Genomic DNA, 22,243 nt, shown 5'->3' on the forward strand with positions numbered 1-22,243 from the left:
TCAGGTTATGTGGATATATACTTTAAAAACAACATATATAACCCCTGCAAAAATCTTGGTGTCCTTGGTAATGCGTTTTTTTAAAAAGGCTTGAAAGGAAAATATAAAATATTTGTGTCAGTATTGTATCATTGCCACCACGACAAGCAAATGACATGATAATAATGTTTTTTCAAACGTTTGTGTACTTGGTTACCATGGATATGAATAGCGACAGTGGAGAACATGGATGTCATGGAGGGAGACTCACATTACCAAATAGGATATAATTTAATCAAATTATGTTACATTTTTTGAATTATGTTTTAAATATGTGTATATAGGATACATTGTATGCTAGCAGTTCAACTGGAGTTAGCATGCTAGAATCCCAGCTATTTATAACCAAATACTGTACAAATGTAATTCCCACCACATAATAATACCACCACATAATGAACTGTGATGTTAAGGACAGAATGTGATGGTAATGACAAAATGTATTAGTTCATACATTTTTACTTACATTAAGACCTGCAAAGACACACAAACTACACATGTGATCATGGTTAGTTGAAATTGAATACTTATTTACTAAATAAGACCATTACATTTTCTATTATGTTAGGATGATTGAGGGATTTTGATGCCTATTTATATGACGTACTATGGTTACTGACTTTAATTGTATTATATTTTATTTTTCTATAAGAGATGACATGGACATACACTATATATTCAAAAGTATGTGGACACCCCTTCAAATTAGTGGATTCGGCTATTTCACCCACACCCGTTGCTGAAAGGTGTATAAAATCGAGCACACAGCCATGCAATCTCCATAGACAAAATTGGCAGTAGAATTGCCCGTACTGAAGAGCTCAGTGACTTTCAACTGGTACCGTCATAGGATGCCACCGTTCCAACAAGTCAGTTCGTCAAATTTCTGCCCTGCTAGAGTTGCCCCCGGTCAACTGTAAGTGCTGTTAATATGAAGTGGAAACATCTAGGAGCAACAACGGCTCAGTCGCCAAGTGATAGACCACACAAGCTCACAGAATGGGATCACAGTGCTGAAGCGCGTACAAATCGTGTCTTCGGTTGCGATACTCACTACCAAGTTCCAAACTGCCTCTGGAAGCAAGGTCAGCACAATAACTGTTCGTCGGGAGCTTCATGAAATGGGTTTCCATGGCAGAGCAGCCCGCACACAAGCATAAAATCACCATTCGCAATGCCAAGTGTCTGCTGGAGTAGTGTAAAGCTAGCTGCCATTGGACTCTGGAGCGTTCTCTGGAGTGATGAATCACGCTTCATCATCTGGCAGCCCGACGGACGAATCTGAGTTTGGCGGATGCCATGAGAACGCTACCTGCCCAAATGCATAGAGCAAACTGTAAAGTTTGATGGAGGAGGAATAATAGTCTAGAGCTGTTTTTAATGATTCCGGCTAGGCCCCTTAGTTCCAGTGAAGGGAAACCTTAACGTTACAGAACACAATGACATACAGAAATGGTTTGTCGAGATCGGGGTGGAAGAACTTGACTGACCTGCAAAGAACCCTGACATCAACCCCATTGAACACCTTTGGGATGAATTGGACCGCAGACTGCGAGCCAGCCCTAATCGCCCAACATCAGTTCCCGACCTCTCTAATGCTCTTGTGGCTGAATGGAGGAAAGTCCCTGCTGCAATGTTCCAACATCTAGTGGAAAGCCTTCCAAGAAGAATGGAGGCTGTTATAACAGTAAAGGGGCGAGCGACCAACTCCATATTAATGTCCATGATTTTGGAATTAAATGTTCGAAGAGCAGGTGTCCACATACTTTGGGTCATGTAGTGTATATTAACAAAATCAAACAAGATCCTTTAAGATACCAGGAGTATCTTTTAAGAAACAAAAAGAAAGATACCTCAAGAGAAAATAAAGTGGTGAACTGAAATCCATCTCACAACTTTCCCAGCGAGAAAAAAGAAAAGAAGGAGGCCATAGAAAATAAACCAAAGAAACAGAAGATCAACTATCTAGAAAATAGTGGTTATGGAGTCATACCTGTCAAGGAACACACCACCACACTCACCTGAAGTCTTACAGCTTCAGAATGATGACCTAACTGCCCCTCAAATGACTCAAATGACTCCACATCTATGTGATTGTTTTGGCCCATAGACCGTAATAATTCAATATACAGAAGCAGACAAAGCACAACCTTCCACTTCCACCTGCACAGCACCACAGCCATCTCCTAGCAGACATACATGAGGGACTGATTTGAAAGTGGTGTGTTGTGAAATATGATGAAGACCCTTACCCGGGTATTATACAAGACGTTGATGCAGAGAGATGCGCTCTAGTCAAACGATAAGTTTTGTGGGAGCCAACTAATTATTTTGGCCAAGGAGAGAGGACATTGTGTTGTACCAACCAGAGAATGTGCTTGGTCTTGTCCCTGAGCCTCATCCAGTGACAAAATGGTATATGATGCTTGATGGCGCAGTCTGGGAGGAAATTTGCTCTCTTGTTAGCAATAGAGTGTGTTAAGGGCAAAACCTAATCTTGAGTAAGCACACACCCGTCTCATGAGTCTGAATCAATAGGCAGCAGCCAGTGAACAATAATTTGTTTAATGTCAACCAGTGTTTCCAACCTTTTACATGTATTTCTGCCTAATGTATTGAATCCCAAAATGGTCTAAAATATGCTTAAGTTATTGAGGCATGTATCTTTGTTTTTTGAGGTTTTGAATGGTGTGTTCTACAGTTGAAGTTGGAAGTTTACATACACCTTAGCCAAATACATTTAAACTCAGTTTTTCACAATTCCTGACATTTAATCCTTGAAAAAATTCCCTGTTTTAGGTCAGTTAGGATCACCACTTTATTTTAAGAATGTGAAATGTCAGAATAATAGTAGAGAGAAGGATTTATTTCTACTTTTATTTCTTTCATCATATTCCCAGTGGGTCAGAAGTTTACATACACTCAATTAGTATTTGGTAGCATTGCCTTTAAATTGTTTAACTTGGGTCAAACGTTTCGGGTAGCCTTTCACAAGCTTTCCACAATAAGTTGGGTGAATTATGGCCCATTCCTCCTGACAGAGCTGGTGTAACTGAGTCAGGTTTGTAGGCCTCCTTGCTCGCACACGCTTTTTTAGTTCTGCCCACATATTTTCTATGTGATTGAGGTCAGGGCTTTGTGATGGCCACTCCAATACCTTGACTTTGTTGTCCTTAAGCCATTTTGCCACAACTTTGGAAGTATGCTTGGGGTCATTGTCCATTTGGAAGATCCATTTGCGACCAAGCTTTAACTTCCTGACTGATGTCTTGAGATGTTGCTTCAATATATCCACATAATTTTCCTGCCTCAACCAGTACCTCCTGCAGCAAAGCACCCCCACAACAAGATGCTGCCACCCCCATGCTTTACGGTTGGAATGGTGTTCTTCGTGTTGCAAGCGTCACCCTTTTTCTTCCAAACATAACAATGGTCATAATGGCCAAACAGTTTTATTTTTGTTTCATCAGACCAGAGGACATTTACGACAATGCTAAGTCATTACGACAATGCTAAGTCATTACCATCACGGTACATATTTCTGAGGAAAAGTTGTGTTAAATTACAATTGATATTGATGATTTTTCCAATATGTGAACCTTCATTTCTAAAATAATATAAAATATTGATATTTTGGTGTGGTAAATACATGTTTCTGAGTATCATCAAGGAATATACGGACATTTAGACATGATGAATACATATAATTAAGAAAACTTCAAAATCGTTAAAAAAACATGATCTAAAAAAACGTGAAATGTTATATGAACAATTTCTGTAATTTTCTTTTCAACTAAAATAGCAAATCTTATGACGTGGTGGTAGTGACATTTTCCCTCTGGTATTTGGGGTAACCAATAAATATTGTTATATTCTTAAATAGAATGGTCTCAGCCAATATTAGATCTTGTTTCCAGACAGAGTGAAGAAAATATTCAGATAGATGAAAAGCAGTTCAAGAGGTTTCATTTTCAATAACATTTAACATCCAAAAGTGCCCGTATTTGCAAAATCAACCATATGGTCACCTGATTTGATGGTCCATAATACAATTAATTTTGGTCCCTGGCTGCCTTGCCAACGTTTAGCTGAACATCATAATTCATTGCTCATTCTTACATCTGTCACCCAGTGCTCATCAATCTTATCCCACACTTCTCCTAGCATAGTGTAAAAATTATAACATAAAGCTATTTTATAAGTGCACATATTTTTACAATTATTACACTGCATGCATCCCATTTAAAACTGGACTTAAAGACATGTCCTTCTGCATAAAGAGCTGCAGCTGACTCCCGGGAGCGTTTGATGTATGTCCCAGGCGCTCCCCCATGCTGGAATGGGTTTAGAAAGGCTCTAGCTGGATGCTCTCTGCCTGTCCTGTGGAGAGCGTCTCTGTGTTTGTCTTTGGTTGGTGACAGAGAGGAACATGTGGTTCTGCGCTGGCCAATGCTGAGCCTGGACAGGGACATCAGCACTCAGACTAACAGCAGTGTTGGCACAGCAGAGGGATCCCTGCCACCCCTGCAGGAAGCCGACACAGGAAAAACACAGTGAGAGAGAGAGGGAGGGGTGAGAGAGTGATTAGTAACAGAAAGAAGAGGCGAACAGGATGCAGTGGAAGAGGGATTTTGCAAAGCAGTCAGCAGAGAGGCGAAAACAAACACAAGGAAAGACTGCTGTGTGACCAGATTCACAAGATGTAAAGCAGCTTCAGGAGGAACCCTGCCTGCTTGTTTGCCACTGATGCTCTGTAACAACAACAGCAGAGGACTTGTTGTGTTTTCAAGGATAGTGAAGGTGGAGAGGTACAATGTGAGAAGCCCTCCTGTGGCCAAGAGGATGACAAATTAGCCCTTATTCAGCAAGGAGAGACAGGAGTGCTCCGAGGTTAGTGAAGTGCATGGTCATACTACTGTTTTCACCTGGTTTAGGCATGTTTGTATTATTATTTCAGCTCATACATCCCCTTTTTCAGATTGGACACTGGCAGAGCTGAGACTTACACAGATGCTTCTTATTTTTTAGTTTCTCATTCACCACTATTTTATGAGTCAGACAGACTATCAGAGTATTTATTTTCTTGGATCAATCAACATGGAGCAGGTTTTGTTCAGGTGTACTGTACTGGACTGGGTGTGTTTCCGCATCATTGTGTTAGTGTTATTATCACTTTCCAGGATCTGGAGATGCTGTCTACAGCTCAGCAGATGCTGCAGGACAGCCGTTCCAAGATCGAGCTGATCCGAATGCAGATTATCAAAGTCACCCAGACTGGTGTTGGGGATGGGAGCAGCAACCATGACAGCACCAATCATGGAGGTCAGAGCTTTATGGTACAGTTTAGTTAGGTGATCATGGTTACAATATACAGTTAACTCAATCCACATCTTTGCACAGAATTTAAAATGCTATCAGGATTGAACTGCCATCAGATAGGTTAATGTATTGTATCTTACTATAATTTGTTAGGTACAGTGCATTCGAAAAGTATTCAGACCCCTTTACTTTTTCCACATTTTGTTATGTTACAGCCTTATTCTAAAATTGATTAAATACATGTTTTATTTTTTGCAAATTATTAAAAATAAAAAACAGAAATACCTTATTTACATAAGTATTCAGATTTGCTATGAGACTCGAAATTGAGCTCAGGTGCATCCTGTTTCCATTGATCAACCTTGAGATGTTTCTACAACTTGATTGGAGTCCACCTGTGGTAATTTCAATTGATTGGACATGATTTGGAAAGACACATATCTGTCTATATAAAGTTCCACAGTTGACAGTGCATGTCAGAGCCAAAACCAAGCCATGAGGTCTAAAGGAATTGTCTGTAGAGACAGGATTGTGTCGAGGCACAGACCTGGGGAAGAGTACAGAACATTTTCCCCAAGAACATAGTGGCCTCCATCATTCTTAAGTGGAAGTAATTTGGAACCACCAAGACTTCCTAGAGCTGGCCACCCGGCCAAACTGAGCAATCGGGGGAGAAGGGAGGTGAACAAGAACCCGATGGTCACTCTGACAGAGCTCCACAGTTTCTCTGTGGAGATGGGAGAACCTTCCAAAAGGACAACCATTTCTGCAGCGCCAATCAGGCCTTTACAGTATTAGTGGCCAGATGGAAGCCATTCCTCAGTAAAAGGCACATGACAGCCCACTTGCACTATACCAAAAGCACCTAAAAGACTCTCAGACAATGAGAAACAAGATTCTTTGGTCTGATGAAACCAAGATTGATTGCCAAGCGTCACGTCTGGAGGAAACAAGGAACCGCTCATCACCTGACCAATACCATCCCTATGGTGAAGCATCATGCTGTGGGAATGTTTTTCAGTGGCAGGGTATGATAGACTAGTCAGGATCTAGGGAAAGATGAACAGAGAAAAGTACAGAGAGATCTTTGATGAAAACCAGCTCCAGAGCGCTCAGGACCTGAGACTGGGGGGAAGGTTAACCTTCCAACAGGACAATGACCCTAAGAACACAGCCAAGACAACGCAGGAATGGCTTTGGGACAAGTCTCTCAATGACCTTGAGTGGCCCAGCCAGAGCCCAGACTTGAACCCGATCGAACATCTCCGGAGAGACCTGACAATAGCTGTTCCATGACGCTCCCCATCCCACCTGGCAGAGCTTGAGAGGACCTGCAGAGAAAAATGAGGGAAACTCCCCAAATACAGGTGTGCCAAGCCTGTAGCATCATACCCAAGAAGACACAAGGCTGTAATGCTGCCAAAGGTACTTCAACAAAGTACTCAATAAAGGGTCTGAATACTTATTGTAAATGTGATATTTCAGTGTTTTATTTTTGATTAATTTGCAATCATTTCTAAAAGCCTGTTTTTGCTGTCTGTAGATTGATGAGGAAAAAACAACAATTTAATCAATTTTAGAATAATGCTGTTACATAACAAAATGTGGAAAAAATGTCTGAATACTTTACAATGCTCTGTAGTTCCAGTGTTTGTTTTGCTTGCTATTTTATATGCTGGTATGATTATGAAAAATGTAACACCACTGAAAATGACAACTGTATTACCTATGTGAGGATATATTATAATGCTTTTTCTATGCAGTCTAAGTCTGAACTTGGCCTGTTTTCTCATGCATCATTGATCCAGAAGGAAGTACCCCAGTGGGTGTAAATCCCCTGGACATCCATGTGGCTGAGTTAAAACACTATGTCCAGAGAGAGACAGAGGTGGTGAAGGTGGCCAGGGATGTGGTGAAGCAGCTTGAGGAGCTGCCATCCCAGGACCAATTAGCCCTGGCTGAGGTGGGCTAGCTAGGATGTATCTATAAACTATTTTTTATTGTTTTACAATTCTATTTGAAAACATTCTAAAAACAACCTACAAAATTAGTATAATTTCAGAGGGACTAATGAATATTTTGTACAATTAGTTAGTTTGAGAGTGGAAAGAGTCTTGGTTAGAACATTTTTTTTTTGTGCCTATGCTATGCATATATGAGAAAATGCATAAATCTCTCTACCAGGCCCGGTCCCGTGTGCAAGACTCTTCTCAGAAGCTAGATCTTCTGCGACTTTCTCTGGATCACCGCCTGGGTGAGTCATCTCAGGAGGCTCTCCGGGAGCCTGTCACCAAAAAGGGTCTCCCTACAGTATCCCCACCCCAGGAGGGACAACAGCAAAATTGCCTACTTTGCTCCTTCCCCTCCTCCACCTCCTCATCCTTTCTCAAGCCGGCCTCCCTAACAGGTAACTACTCTCTTCAAAACTTACAGGTATTTTATGTCTGTTCATGGATCTGATGTAAAAGCAGAATGATCATGTTTATTTTAAGGCCTGTTCTCCTGATACATGTAATATTTTACAGGCACACTTGAGGTCATGCTTCTGGGATGTGAGGACTTGCTGAAATCACTGCCAGGACGAGGCCAAATAACCAGTGGATCGTCTTCTCTGGAGAGCCCACCAGATTTCAATGTCAACAGCCAACCTGATCACACAGAAAACCTCTCCTGTAAGTCCCCATATAAAGGACATTAGCCCTACACAGCTCTTTAGTGTTAGATTCAACATCCACTACCTCCTCTTCTGCAGGGGAGTGTACTGCGTCTGTATGGTATTAGGGTTAGTGCCCAGAGGGCCAGTGACTTTGTGTTGAAGCTATGGTTGTTGCATTTGAATATCAAAAGTACTGCACCTGTAGAACCATGTCTCCTAAATGTTATTGTAGTCATGGAAGTACAGTATAGGACAGTAATATCAGACTTTCTGTCTGGCAGTGGAGATAAGTGCAGTGTTGAAACTGGATAACAGAGTGGTGGGTCGCACCCACTGGAGACCTTTGAGCAAGCAGGCCTGGAGACAAAACTTCAGCATCCAACTGGAGCGGGTAAGTAGTGTCAATGGAGTGGGCAATTGATACAACCAGTTGAAGTGGGAGAGATGACTGGTTGAGGCAGAGTTCTTTTAACTGAACACCAGGAGGAACCATTGTACTTCACATAACTGGTTGTATGGGAACTCTATGGAATTGTTGTACATAGTCTGAAAGTGTCTGTATTGGTAAAATACCATATCATTTCTCAGTTGGGAGATTGCACATGTATTTCATCTTTGTGCCCCCCAGTCTCGGGAGCTGGAGATTGGGGTCTTCTGGCAAGACTGGAGGGTGATGTGTGCAGTCAAGTACCTGCGCCTGGAAGAGTTCCTGGACAACCAACAACATACCCTGTGTTTGTGCCTGGAGCCCCAGGGAACACTCTTCACTGAGGTCTGATTCCTTTATATTTCTGAATGTGAGATGGCTTTGCCAGAGTTCGGTCGATCAACCAGATACCCATATGTAACAAGCTGCTTGTTTTTCTGGTGGCTTTGCAGATTACGTTTGTCAACCCTGTGATTGAGCGCCAACCCAAACTAAGGCGTCAAAGGTGCATTTTCACAAAAGAGAAAGGTACTGTATGTAACCTGGCTGTGGTCACAGATCAAATAGACCTACTCAAGTTACTATTGATGATAAGTGTTGATGGGTGTTCCTGTCCCTCCACTCAGGGAAGAACTTCCTTCGTGCTGCCCAGATGAACATGAACTTTGCCACATGGGGTCATCTGATGATGAGTGTCCTGCCTCAATGTTCCTTTACCACTTTGAGTCCGTCTACTTCCTCTGATGTTGTGGTCAACCCCCCACCTTCTACCAATAAGGCCACTCGGTTAACCCCCTTACTGCCAGGGTGAGAAAGAACACAGTGCTGCCCATGGAAACACAATTACGAACTTAGTAGATACAGTAAAATAAGTATTTTGAGTAGTGTATTTATAAGAATATTTGGTTATGGGAGTATATGTAATATCTTTATCATTGCATGATTTCCCTGAATATATGACCATCACTGTGTTTCTCTATATCTGCAGGGAAGTGCCGGTGATTAGTCTTAACATAAGTGAGGAGCGTTTAACATTTAAAACGTTTAGCGTTGACCAAGGAAGAAACATCCCCAACACGTTGTCAACAGCACAGAAAACACCACCTATGCCTACTCTGACAGAAAAAGAGGTGAACACCCATACCAGCTCCACTAAACATAAAATGGTGGTTCCAGTCTATTGTCATCTTGTTAAAGTAAAGTGCATATAGTGCATTGGTAGACTTGCTATTTGAATAAATGACTGGCCTTGATTGGTTCATGATTCTACCTTCGTAGCATATCCGTCTGTCTCTTTTCAGTCCTCCATTGAAAACTACACAGAGAGAACAAGGATGCAGATGGAAGATTTCAAATGTATCTCTGTCCTGGGAAGAGGACACTTTGGAAAGGTCCAGACTTTTTTGCCAACACGACATTATATTACAGTACTATATGATTTTGCACAGCCCACTGCTTCATGTACGCCAATGTTCACCCTATCCAGGTACTTCTAGCTGAGTTTAAGAAGACAGGAAAACTCTATGCCATTAAAGCCTTGAAGAAGAGGGATATTGTAACCCGTGATGAAGTGGACAGGTTAATGTTCTTTATTGGGACATATACCATACAATGAATAGCCTTGCTCACCTTACACAAATACATTAGTGATACCCACAGATAATAACTTATTTACAGTAAGAAATGCTCTTTTTGATGCCTTCACAGTCTTATGTGTGAGAGGAGGATCTTCGAGATGATCAATGCATCGAGGCACCCTTTCCTGGTCAACCTGCACGGCTGTTTCCAGACCAGTGAGCATGTTTGTTTTGTCATGGAGTACTCACCAGGAGGAGACCTCATGATTCACATTCATAATAACGTCTTCTCTGAGTTGCAGACCAGGTGAGTTTTACCCGACAAGCACATACACATACACACACACACACACACACACACACACACACACACACACACACACACACACACACACACACACACACACACATGCATGTGCCATTAAAAAACAATTTGGACAGTGCAAATGTGTATTTTCTTTGTGTTACAGGTTCTACTCAGCCTGTGTTTTGCTGGGTCTAGAGTTCCTGCATCTGAATAAGATAGTTTATCGGTGAGTTGTGTCTATGAGTCATATCAACTAGCACTTAATACAGCTCTGGCTACAGCTTATTTCATTTGCATGTGTTTTTCATAGAGATTTGAAGTTAGACAACTTGCTGATGGATGCAGACGGATTTGTTAAAATCACAGACTTTGGACTTTGTAAAGAAGGTAAAATTATGGTTTATTATATCTCACGACAGGGTTTGTGGTTATGTGTGGAAATTACATATGACAAATTGTATGTGTGTGAGCGTTTAGTTAAATGCTGCTCCATCTGTTATTGTACTGGCAGGGATGGGGCATGGCGACAGGACATCAACATTCTGTGGAACCCCAGAGTTCCTGGCGCCTGAGGTGCTTACTGATGATAACTACACACGAGCTGTGGACTGGTGGGGCATGGGCGTCCTTATCTTTGAGATGCTTGTTGGAGAAGTAAGTCATCAACAGACCAGAAACACACTCCATAAAACACAGTCATAGATTTTTGTAAACAACAACAACAACAACAAAAACAGTCACAAATCAATAATAACAGCACAAATACACAGAAATGTAATGCTTTATAGTTTCAATGACTGGTGGTCGTATATCAGAATAAAGGCTTCCCCCTCTCCATCTTGTGCCAGTCTCCATTCCCAGGAGAAGATGAAGAGGAGGTGTTTGACAGCATAGTTAATGATGATGTTCAGTATCCTGGATGCCTCTCTCCAGACTCCATCTCCATCATTCAAAAGGTAACAACCTCCCCTTTCTCTGCTCATTCTGTCTCTCATATTTTTTATATATTCGGAAACCGTTCAGAAATAGTTTTGTAATGAAAATATCAGTGTTTGTTTTGAACCATCCCCCTGTCTGTACATGCTGATCCCTAATCAAACCCCTCCTCCCTGCAGCTTCTTAAGAGGAATCCAGAGAAAAGGCTGGGAGCCGGAGAAGGGGACGCAAATGAAGTCAAGGGAGAGAAATTCTTCAAGGTAATTTAGTTCAAATCAAATAATATTCAATCAACGCTTTTAGATATACTGTAAATGCATCAACCTTATCTTTGAGATGCTTGTAGGAAAATAACTTATATTTTGCAATTTAACCCATATGCACTGTATCTATTTGACAAACAGACTATAGACTGGGATGCACTGCTAGCTAAAAAAGTGAAACCTCCGTTCCTGCCAAAAATTAAGGAGTCTGTGGATGTCAGTAACTTTGACAGCGAGTTCACGAGTCTCCAGCCGATCCTGTCACCTCCTCCCGTGTCCTGCAGCCTCTCCCCTGAGCAGCAGGAGGCCTTCGCAGATTTTGACTTCTCAGCCCTGCATGGATGAAGCAATCAGAGACCAGGGTTGCATCCAGCTCATGAAACGGTTGCATGAACAGTTCCATAGCACAACCTTTTCATAACTGACAATAACTGAATGTAGCTCGCCCCAATGGTACATGTAGATGAGGCGGACTGTCCTCACTTCCATCAAAAGCCATCATCAACAAACCCAACCAAGCAGGATATGGGATATCTGCAGGTGGAAAGTAATTTGAATGCAACCCTGGTATTTCTGTGCCATGAATTAGTCTGACGGCCAGGTTCTATGACTGTTTCATTGTTTATAGTACCCAGTGACATCCAAACATTAACACTAGTGTGTAATGCTCTGGATTTCACTCAAATAAAATTGGCTGCCATCTAAGAAACATAAAGGATTTGATGAGAGGTCTAATGTGGACAGAATTTGAGCATGCTTTGTGGCCTTTGCTTATTTTGCTATTATCAGATAACTGTTCCCTTCAGAGAGGTACACGCTGCCATTTCTATGCATCACTGTGAGAGGCTTTGCCCACTGCCTTGACTGAGCAAATGAAAAAGGCTGTTTATTCCTGTTACAATATGTCTTTTCAAAATGTTGTTCTGTGTGAAGATGAAAAATTCCATGTTCTCATACCTGGGTCCAGTTATTCCCTACCGATGTGTGTTTAACTACTAACTCCTACTAACATATCTACCTTCTACCTACCAGCCAAATTATTATTTTTAGAGTGACTAAAATGTGCATGGCACACTTGTTGTGAACTTAGTTTTATGTAGACATTTTCATGAGAGAAACCATTAAATAAGGTAGCCATATTTATGAATAAACCAATATTGTGGGATTGAGCACTTAATGCAATAACGAGTGAGATTGTGAAGTGAGAGGCTGATAGTTGATTATGATAGAAATAGTATTTATTTTGCTATTAAAACGGTTCAATAGTTGCTGCTAATAATTATGCATTACTGTATGAATGTATGTGGATTACCACAAAGAAATGTAAATGAGACAAAATGAATGCATATTCATTGAAATCATTAGTGTTTTATTGTGTTGTCTATGTCAATAAATACAAAAATATGAATACATTATTTCCAATTAATGAGAGTGAAAAGTTTTATCAAAGAATACAGGTAAAAATTCTAACGCTTCAACATATTATAAAACAGAGTACTAAAGTTAATGCATTACATTTTTGATCAACACCTTTCAATATTACAGTACATCATTAGTTCAACATGGCAAAATAGCATACTCAATGACTCACGATAAACTGTCACTCAGTTAAACAAAACAATACAAAATACCTAGGACCATGAATTACATAAATATCAAAACATTAAGCAACTTCAACTTTGCAAAAAATCTAAATGATGGGGGAAGCAGAATAGAAGGCCTACGCAGTGCCACGACCCTGGAATAATCCTATAGCCTGGTATGGGCATGTTGTCTGTAGAGTGAGGTCAGACGTGATTGTGGCTCCCTCTGTAGTACACCTGCTCCCACACCACAGTTCGGCACATGCAGAAGAAGTCCCAAAGATTACAGAGAATGCCACGATCAAAGGGGTTCTCCTCGTCACTGTAGCTCTTCAGGTAGGAGATCCGGTGGCGAGACATGAACTCCCAGGTGGTGGAATTGATGGAGATCAGATAGAGGTGGCAGCCCAGGAGCAGGACCACCACCAAGGACAACACACCTACAACACACAGCGCTGCCAGCAGAAACCCATTCACAATGAGCCACAGTTTCCAAGTGCCAGAAGAATGGAAACCTGACCTGAAAGACAGAGTACATCAAATGATATTGACATCAATAATACAACAAGAACTATTGTGTATGTGGGACAAATAGTATTTAATCTACATCGCAATAATAATACCTCATAGCTACTTTCATCAGGTTAAATCACCCACACCCACCAAGCAATCTGCAATGCCCAGAGTAGAGCAAGCAGCTGAACAGCCAGATAGATGATGAAACAGCGGTGGTTTCTCTCACCCACACAATTCTCTATCCACGGACAGTGATGGTCAAACCGCCGCACACAATGTTTGCAGGCCTGGCAGTGCTTAGCTCTCATGGGCTGCTGCTTGAGACAAAGAGGAGAGAACAAGGAGTCATACATACTAACAACAACATAGCACACCCCCAATATGTCATCTCATCTGTGATCCAAGATTGTAGTTATAAGTTATTAATGATCTAACTGCAACTGGATGGTATTCTACCTGTAGCAGACAGTAGCCACACCGGCGCAGGCGAGGTATGGGGTTTTGAGGGATCATCTCCTCCAATTCTTCACCTGAGCCCTGGGCATACTCACACATTCAAAGCAAATATAATGTAACATCAGTATGGAATACATCTTATTAGAAGGGGTTTTGGGGGAGGGTTGATGGGGGTTAAGGCTCACCTTGACACTGTCAGAAAGAACAAAGCCCGGGTCCATCAGAGAGACAGTGAAATACAGCATCACTGACAGCAGGACTAGTAAGGAAAACACTACAGGCTGCATCAACTCTCCATTCTCGCTTTGTCTTCGGAGATCTTTACAGGCAAGATATAAACTCACTTAAACACCACATAAATCCAACACGTGGAAAATTGTGTTGTTAAAATTACTATTGTATTCGTTGTGACTAAAATATATGGCTGAGAGCAACTACTTTATCTAGCCTGCAAGCTATCAATAGCATTGTTGTCATAATGTGACAGTCTCCAGTCTCTGTTGCCTGGTAAGCTAACGTTAGCTAGCTAAATGGCTAATCAATATGGTTCGCCTCGAAGAGAAGCTAACTTACCGGTGTCATGTAAGAATAGTATCAGTGTAATAACCCATGTTAGGATGACATGTGCGGTCCTAATTAGAAAATCAGATCGAAACACGTTTTTAAACATCGTTGCATGATTGAACGAACACTAGCTAGCAAAGTCACCTAGCTAGTTTTATTTGCGACTTCCTGTTTTGGTACTGCATGTCGTTTGTGTCAAACTTAGTACTGAAATCAATGGGGGGAAAGGATGGTGTCAATTCTAAAATCGGAGTCGTTTTAATAAAATACCCTTATTGAACATCCAGCCGCAAGGATACACACGTGAGGAGTCAAGAAATACACGTGAATATTATACAATACTTCATTTATTTGCTCAAAGAACATTGTACAAAATGGTTCATTTTTTTATTTTTATAATTCAATTATTATTTACAAAAGTTGAAGTGAATTCCCAGTTTCAATCTAAAGTTAATGCAAAACACTCAAATGTGTCTCCAGCATGAATTAAAGTGCATTAGTATTACTCATCGATATTCTCAAAGCTCTAAAATCATATTTGGTTTTAGGTATAAAGACATTGATTAAGTGTCCTGACAACCAAGACTCTCCTGATCTTGACTTGAGCTCAAATACAGAGATTTGCACTCAACACAGAAGTAATTATTGTGCATTTCCATAATAAACAACTAAATGTAAACGGACAAACTATTAGTTATATATTAAGTGAAAATATGCAGGATGGACTCAAGCAATCATTTATTGCATGGTTGGCATTGACAACATTTACAAATATATGCTCTTTAACATTGCAAAATAAGATCACATTGGCTTCTTATGCAAACACACCCACAATACTTGTACATAATATGGCTCTTCAGTTAGTTATCCATAACAATCAAACCTATGAACATAAAGCCAGTTAGTGCTATGTTCTGAACAAAAAACAGACATGCCATTCTTAACTGTCATACCCAGACAATAAAAAAACAAAAATAAATGGCAGTGTTTATAAATTGTCTATCTGCACCAAGTGAGAATGGGAAATAATCACCATGTGCTTTTTCCCAATTCTTTATATCCAAGGAACATTAACGAATATCATTTTCATATCAGGCAAATGTGGGGGGATAGCCAGTAACTACTCAGAAAACCCATTAATGCTAAGGAAAATGTCTGAATACATCATGTTAGTCAAAAACATTTGTTGTGCATTGGGCATAACTGAAGTAGTTTCTACTTAATGAGTCTGGTGCAGTTTGCACTGTTGCATAGCCTAATTTACTGAGTGAAACCAAAGAGAGACAGGAACATTATTACAGAGGCACTAAACCACAAACTGGCAACAGCAATAATTGGTCCCCAATTACAGAGTTGCTAACCAACATTCATTGTCAAATTCTGGTAATAATTCAACAATTGATCTTCTAAAATAAACTATTAAATAATAGTAGAAATAGCAATATTGAGGGACGCCGCCCCCCTCCATTTCAGCTCACAGAGTTGATACCTTTTCTTTTCATTCTATTGTCCCTTGTTCTACTCCATCTTTTGGCATTCACAGAAGGAGATGGCTCCACAAACCTCAAGTGTCAGAGATTCCTCAAGTATCAGAGCCTCAATTCGGAGGGATCACACACACACAGCTTTCAAAGCTGAACCATTCAGATGTCGTGAGTCACCTTCTCATCGCGACATAACTCCCAGCGACATCTTCAGGTTCTCGTACACCACATAGCTGATGCTGACAGCTGGAATGACCTTCAGGAAGTTAGGGGCCAGGCCCCTGTAGAGGCCAGTGGCCCCTTCTGTCTGAATGATTTGTTTGAAGAGCCCTGACATTGTCATCTGTGGGCTGCCCTCCATCATGGCTATAGGAGAGACATGGCACACAGTCAGCATTAGCGCCAAAGATGAATACAAAGGAACAGCAAAACTGGTAGTTATTTATAACTGCATCTCAATAAAATAAGGAAGATTTAATATATTTGAAAGAATATAAGCAGTGTAAATTAGGTGTATTGTTAAAGGTCTCACCTTGTGCCTGCATGCGGGTCCTGACCAGGGCTAGGGGGTAGCTGGCCAGCTGACCACAGGTGCTGGAGACTGTGCCACAGCCAAGCAGAACTAACACTCCCGGGTCAGTACTTTTGGTGCCATACTTTTCTAACCAGGAGTTCTTCAATGTCTGTGGAAAAAAAGTCAGAGAATTCCAAATGGAGCATACAATGCAGTGAAAACAGCTTTGTAAAGTCATTTCCGGGTCTCTTCTTACCTCATACACAGCCAGGTCGATTCCAGCATAGGGGATGATGCCCATCATGTTGGGGATAAAGCCCTTGTAAAATGCACCCAGTCCCTCTCTCCTAAAGATGTTCTTTGCACAGTCAGAGATGCCAGAGTACTGACCAGTCTTTCGCAAGGCAAGCCGTGTTTTCAGAACCTTGTGTTCAGAAATGAAAGACTATGAAAATCTATCAGGTGGCATGTAATCAGATTGAAAACATAGGCATTACGAACTTATTTGCAAATCAATCATGCATTTTTGTCCTTTATATCCTGACAACAATAATAGATGTAATCATTCCAGGTCTATGCTAGGGGGGATGATTGATGGCTGCTCACCTCCATGGGGTAGATGGTGCTCTGAGCAATGACTCCAGCCATAGAGCCAGCTACAAAACGCTCCAGGATGCCAAGTGTCTCCTTATCACTGCCAATCAAACGCTTGATCTGTGCCAGAGAGTTTTTCAGTTGAAAGGAGAGAGGGGAGAAAATAAGATGGGGAAGACACTGGTTAGAACATGAACTTGGTCCTTACATCAGAAATTGAGATTAAGGAATTATAATAATGGTTTATATATCATTTTAAAAAGAGTAATAGAAAAAAAAGAAATTCTCTAAATTAAGAAAATAATATAGGAGCAAGTACCTGCTCATAAGCCATGAACTTAATGGCAGTTTCAGGCGCAATTTTGACGATGTTCATTCCGTTCCCTCTCCACAGCGACCTCATCCCACCTTCTTTGATCATCTGGGTGAGCCCACTCATGATGCACATGTTGTTGCTACTGGAACCATGGACCTGACAAATAAAGAATATCAATGTTTATCATACAGAAGTCACATGAACAATAACACAATTAGGGCCGTATTCTGAATTGAGATCTGTGCGCTTAACTCAAATGTTCATGCACATCTTTCATTGACGCAAATTAATGATTTACATGAAAGTCGGGCCTTTTATTCTCATAACATTAATTCAGTTATCAGGCATAGGCTTTGAGAATGTGAACATATTTGCTCAACGGGGGGGGGGGGGGTCAGTGTGGAACAAGTCACGTGTTCTGGTATCAGTTGTACCAACACAAAGATGACGCTAGACGACTTGTTCAAACAGACCCACTAACGCCAATCAGGGGTTACTGATCCCCACATTGCTATCACGTAAAAGCAGATCTAATCTCTCCTGATGCAGCCAATCACAACTCACCAGTGATGATGTGCTGGCTCTTAGTCACTAACATCAGTCAGCTGAATGAGCCAGTGGGAACGAACAGCCGCCAGGACTCTTGCCCTCTGTTCTGGCACTAATTTACGTACGCATTAACCCATGTATGGCTCATAGGTAATCAATGAATAGGTAATTGAGGGCTAGGTGTACCATTACTAGGACTCAAACTGTTGTTGGGAATACAGGGCTGTCATACTATCTATTAAGACAGTAGATCAAGGGCTTCTTACCTGCATGAGTACTTTGAGACGGTCTAAGGGGGCGGTGAATGTTCGGGACACTGCTCCTGCACCTCCGCCTGCAACCAGATGCCTCCACCACATTCCTGTCAGTTTTTCCTCTGTTGTGAAGTCATCAGGCACCATCAGATTCTCACCTACATCAAAGAGCTAGAGAGCAGAAAGATATAGAACATGAGTATTATTATACACTATTAGCTTCTCTTTTGGCCCAAAAGACACTGGAGTTATCTAAGAGCAGTTTGCAATTATAAATATAGTCAAGCTATTAAAAAAAAGGGGTGACTGAACATTTTTCAGTGTGTGTGATTTCTAAGGCCCCATGTATACACAAACCTTTCATCTAAATGTTGGGACAGGGAAGAGTGGTATTGACAGTGAAATGTGCAGCGTGTGTCTGCCCTCATCCCTCAAAACATAGGTCACCGGTCATGAGGCTTTAGGTCAGTGATTACTTCATGTTCTGTGTTAGGAAGCAAGTTGAATTCTATTGTTTCCTGCTCTGTTATTTCTGGGACATTTCTTTGTAATCTGATATCAAACCAGAGAGAACATAAGGGTGCTTGTGCTTTGATGTCATGGTTCAGACTGCTGATATTATAAGGGTATAGAATGGAGTGCATGTTCCCTTGTTGTAAAAGCTATCTATTACATAATGACAATCTGAGTCAGCCAGCGAGACTCCCCACTCTAGACATAGCTTTGGGTACAAGTCCCTACAGAGGTGCCTTTGCAAAGCCACTGCCAGAGTACAGGCTCTATCCCCCTGAAGCTTTACCATGCCAGGGACGAATCACCAGCTGAAAAGTATTTAATGATCGCCAAGTTGATATTAAAATCATGTTATATTAGTGTGAGTAACACTGCTGGCATGAGATGGTCAGGCCAAAGTGACTTCAGTGAATGCCGTGGGACATTTTCTTTGGCCTTTGTTTTAGGTGGTCATCCCATCTCCAAGCAATGCTTCTGAATATATTTTGCCCCAGCTCGGCTTACAAATGTTGTTCTGTAGCTCTTGACACATAGGAGAGGTAAACAGGCTAAGATTTAAAGCTGGCTTTTCTTATTAAGACATACTGTATTTCATTACCCCACCCGCATGCCTCCCAAGAACACACTGTCCTGTGAAAGTGGTTCTGAATACCGAGGGGATAATTTGAGTGTCCTCTTAGCACTTTACAAACGTAAGAAACATTTTACACAAGGAATAACTAAAACTGTAATCAACATTTGATATACAAGGGGGTAATTCATGATTCATGTAAATCATGACATTACATTCAGAGCGTTCCTATCCTATTTAAACACTAATAAGACTTAACTGGTGACGCACGTCCATTCACAGTGTTAATCTATGTAATAGGATTAACATCCCCATTCACAAATTTGAACTTTCAGGGATTAAGTCAGTGGATACAGAGTGTACTCAAATTAATGTGAAATAGAATTGTTCCCTGCTTGCTGGATAGCTAGTTCACCCCCCCCCCTGTCCTAACCACCCTTCTCACCGTGGAATGTTTCCAGTAGAGGGTGATCTCAGGGATGTTGTTCTCTTTGGGCTGTAGCAGAGGGTAGTTGCTCCACTCATTCCAGTCGATGGTCATTGTGCCATTCTTATCCATGCTATTGACAAAGATGAAAACAAAACCATAAACTCTTGAGAATATGAATCAAACTGGTAACAAAAGATATACCGACAAGATTGACCAAAATCTTAAGGGAACACTGCTCCATCCTAATATCTTACCTTTGTAGAATCTTCTCGGCATGCTGCTGTGATATGTGAACACCAAGGTCCTGGAGTGACTCCATGATCTCCTTAGAATATATTTTACCTGAATCACAATGGAAGAAGACAATTCATCACCAATCAGAATTCCACCTAAATCGGAACAAAACATTTGAATTGTGTGGTAGCTAAGGCATGTCCCCAAACTGTAACAGCTGATTTGTGGATAATTGCATACCAGCTCTCCTTCTGTCCAGGCTCTTGAAGACAAGTTTCAGGTCTTTCTCATGATCTTGCAAATAGTTCACAAACTCCTCGAAGACCATCTGCCCATTCAGGTCCTTATCTGCACTTTTCACTGCTTTCTGCAGAGGCAAACAAAACCAAATGGTCAACAACAGTGGCAAGGCACACTGACCTGCTTTCTATTATCAGACATTATAGAGGGGCCCATTGAAAATCAATCAACTGTAGTAAAGCCTAGACTGGGGGCTTTTCTGGAGGTGGACAATACCAATGGAATGTATTGTAAGCACCTGGAAGGAGGGTAAAGTGTGAATAATTTCATTCTCGATGGTGTCATCACCTTAATGTCCAGTCACGACAAACCATTTCAGCAATGTCTCTGAGAGGCAAAGACCACCAAGGTCATATGTTGAAAGCATGCTGACTCAAATCTAGGCTAACCTGTCCTACATTCACTGTCAAATGTGACATACGGCTGGATAGAAGGAATGTACTCTATGGGAACACTGTCACATACTGTAGTTCAATACAGTAAATCAAATATCAACACCGGCCCTATTTTAGACCAGGTAGACAGGCTTAGTGTGAGTTTGCAGGATATAGATAGATGTACCAGGCACTATTACCCACCCCTGAAGACATGAAGACATGAGGGCTCAAACCATAACACCAAACTCTGCAATCAACACCATGCCTTGCATATGATAAGTGGGTCAAACAGTCTTGGGGGTCTTGAAGCTCCAGCCAAGACTTGCATGCAGTTATTTAATCATTCCATCATCTTCCAGTGATTTCTTCAAGCTAATTTGCAACCCTGAATCTGATGGTTTAGGGCTCCAGGTCATTGATTATATCAATAAGAGGGTCTTGCAGGCCAATAGTTTTAATTTGCAAGCCCTAGGAACCATCAATGTGTAGCCAAACAATAATAATCCATCTATGCACTATTTGATCTTTTGAAGATAAATAGTTGAGTTATTCAATTAACTTAAACACCTTCATGAAGTAATTAATTTTTAAAATATATTAAGGCGCATCATTATGTCATTATGTTTAACATTATGTTCAGATAGGTGAACTAAATTGCATGGGAGCACTGAGTAGGTGTAGAGTTTGACTAAGGTTAGTGCTATCTGGGATCATTGGGACGTTCCTATCTTTAACCTAACCCCTACTTTTACCCTAAATTTATCCCAATCCGTACCGTTTTAAATGACGTGAGTTGGGACATCCCAAAGATTCCGTTTATACTTTTCCTTTTGACAAACGCATAGCCAAAGTCATAAACGCCGCCCATTTCTAAAATGCATTTCTTTAAAAGTCATTTTAAACCCAACTGTAAACACACTGCTAACCTTATGCCTAACTTTAAATTAAGACCAAAAAGTACATTTTAGTTATGAATTGTTACTTTATAGGCCACTTTGACTGTGGTAACTAGTGGAAACCGTGACAAACCGCGAGTACAGGAAGGGGTTTGTACTTACAGGAAACTACGACAGCATGATCGTTACAAAAATGTGTAATTTTGAGGAATAGCCAAATCCAACAGTCAAAATGTAAAACTTGATGTGAACCCCACCGAAGCATAAAGACATGTAAGTAAAATAATATACTGCAAGTTTTACCTTTCTCCATTTCCGATAAGTAGAAAACTCTTGTGAAGGTAGAAACACACTCAATTTGAAGAGCGATTTCAACTCCGATGGTAGTCCATTGGACTCAAAATACTCGAATTCAGTCGCATCCGAATTCGGAACAGGCACATAAAGGCACAGGCCAAGCATATTTAAAGTAAAGGTAAACACGTTCCACAATAAATAAATAAATAGCTAGTAAGTACACCAAAGACTGTTTAACTTCGCGTGTTAATACTAAAATGCCGGTAAGGAA

At 40.9% G+C, this 22,243-nt stretch overlaps 3 protein-coding genes across 5 annotated transcripts; 1 reads left to right on the plus strand and 2 right to left on the minus strand.

Annotated features, from left to right (window-relative positions):
• Positions 1–278: 278 nt before the first annotated feature.
• Positions 279–12,934, plus strand: LOC129853407 (serine/threonine-protein kinase N2-like). 2 transcript variants are annotated; one of them, XM_055919413.1, is made up of 19 exons: positions 279–4,929; positions 5,220–5,361; positions 7,167–7,321; positions 7,543–7,765; positions 7,884–8,030; positions 8,296–8,405; positions 8,643–8,786; positions 8,894–8,969; positions 9,068–9,248; positions 9,430–9,571; positions 9,743–9,832; positions 9,928–10,019; positions 10,149–10,325; positions 10,489–10,551; positions 10,636–10,712; positions 10,837–10,979; positions 11,174–11,281; positions 11,441–11,521; positions 11,666–12,934. In XM_055919413.1, the coding sequence occupies exons 2-19, from the start codon at positions 5,229–5,231 to the stop codon at positions 11,867–11,869; spliced, it is 2,346 nt and encodes a 781-aa protein (XP_055775388.1). In that variant the 5' UTR covers positions 279–4,929; positions 5,220–5,228; the 3' UTR covers positions 11,870–12,934. The 2 variants fall into 2 exon arrangements, with proteins under 2 accessions (XP_055775388.1, XP_055775389.1); XM_055919414.1 differs by having other exon boundaries at positions 7,170–7,321.
• LOC129853411 (palmitoyltransferase ZDHHC12-B-like) lies at positions 12,873–14,849 on the minus strand. 2 transcript variants are annotated; one of them, XM_055919419.1, is made up of 5 exons: positions 14,653–14,849; positions 14,265–14,398; positions 14,080–14,160; positions 13,771–13,937; positions 12,873–13,627 (listed from the first exon to the last, which is right to left on the minus strand). In XM_055919419.1, exons 1-5 carry the CDS (start codon positions 14,747–14,749, stop codon positions 13,312–13,314), a joined length of 795 nt encoding a protein of 264 aa, XP_055775394.1. In that variant the 5' UTR covers positions 14,750–14,849; the 3' UTR covers positions 12,873–13,311. The 2 variants fall into 2 exon arrangements, with proteins under 2 accessions (XP_055775394.1, XP_055775393.1); XM_055919418.1 differs by having other exon boundaries at positions 14,080–14,169; positions 14,653–14,848.
• Positions 14,850–15,364: 515 nt separating this feature from the next.
• Positions 15,365–22,243, minus strand: LOC129853413 (calcium-binding mitochondrial carrier protein SCaMC-2-A-like). Its single transcript, XM_055919420.1, has 10 exons — positions 21,979–22,243; positions 20,343–20,469; positions 20,123–20,210; positions 19,884–19,998; positions 18,367–18,525; positions 17,555–17,707; positions 17,248–17,355; positions 16,898–17,065; positions 16,660–16,810; positions 15,365–16,493 (listed from the first exon to the last, which is right to left on the minus strand). The coding sequence occupies exons 1-10, from the start codon at positions 22,135–22,137 to the stop codon at positions 16,309–16,311; spliced, it is 1,413 nt and encodes a 470-aa protein (XP_055775395.1). The 5' UTR covers positions 22,138–22,243; the 3' UTR covers positions 15,365–16,308.

The sequence above is a fragment of the Salvelinus fontinalis genome, chromosome 4 (genome assembly GCF_029448725.1).
Source record: "Salvelinus fontinalis isolate EN_2023a chromosome 4, ASM2944872v1, whole genome shotgun sequence".
In the NCBI taxonomy this organism is placed as follows: Eukaryota; Metazoa; Chordata; class Actinopteri; order Salmoniformes; family Salmonidae; genus Salvelinus; species Salvelinus fontinalis.

Excerpts from the sequence above, each read along its gene's own strand:
- LOC129853407 (XM_055919413.1), top strand. The coding sequence starts at position 5,229 with ATGCTGTCTACAGCTCAGCAGATGCTGCAGGACAGCCGTTCCAAGATC. Across the intron at positions 7,766-7,883 it reads CAAGCCGGCCTCCCTAACAG|GCACACTTGAGGTCATGCTT; the intron begins GTAACTACTCTC and ends AATATTTTACAG. Across the intron at positions 10,980-11,173 it reads TTGAGATGCTTGTTGGAGAA|TCTCCATTCCCAGGAGAAGA; the intron begins GTAAGTCATCAA and ends ATCTTGTGCCAG.
- LOC129853411 (XM_055919418.1), bottom strand. The coding sequence starts at position 14,749 with ATGTTTAAAAACGTGTTTCGATCTGATTTTCTAATTAGGACCGCACAT. Across the intron at positions 14,170-14,264 it reads TTCTTTCTGACAGTGTCAAG|TATGCCCAGGGCTCAGGTGA; the intron begins GTGAGCCTTAAC and ends TGAATGTGTGAG. Across the intron at positions 13,938-14,079 it reads GTGGCTACTGTCTGCTACAG|CAGCCCATGAGAGCTAAGCA; the intron begins GTAGAATACCAT and ends TGTCTCAAGCAG.
- LOC129853413 (XM_055919420.1), bottom strand. The coding sequence starts at position 22,137 with ATGCTTGGCCTGTGCCTTTATGTGCCTGTTCCGAATTCGGATGCGACT. Across the intron at positions 17,708-18,366 it reads GTCTCAAAGTACTCATGCAG|GTCCATGGTTCCAGTAGCAA; the intron begins GTAAGAAGCCCT and ends TTTATTTGTCAG. Across the intron at positions 17,066-17,247 it reads GCACCATCTACCCCATGGAG|GTTCTGAAAACACGGCTTGC; the intron begins GTGAGCAGCCAT and ends TCTGAACACAAG.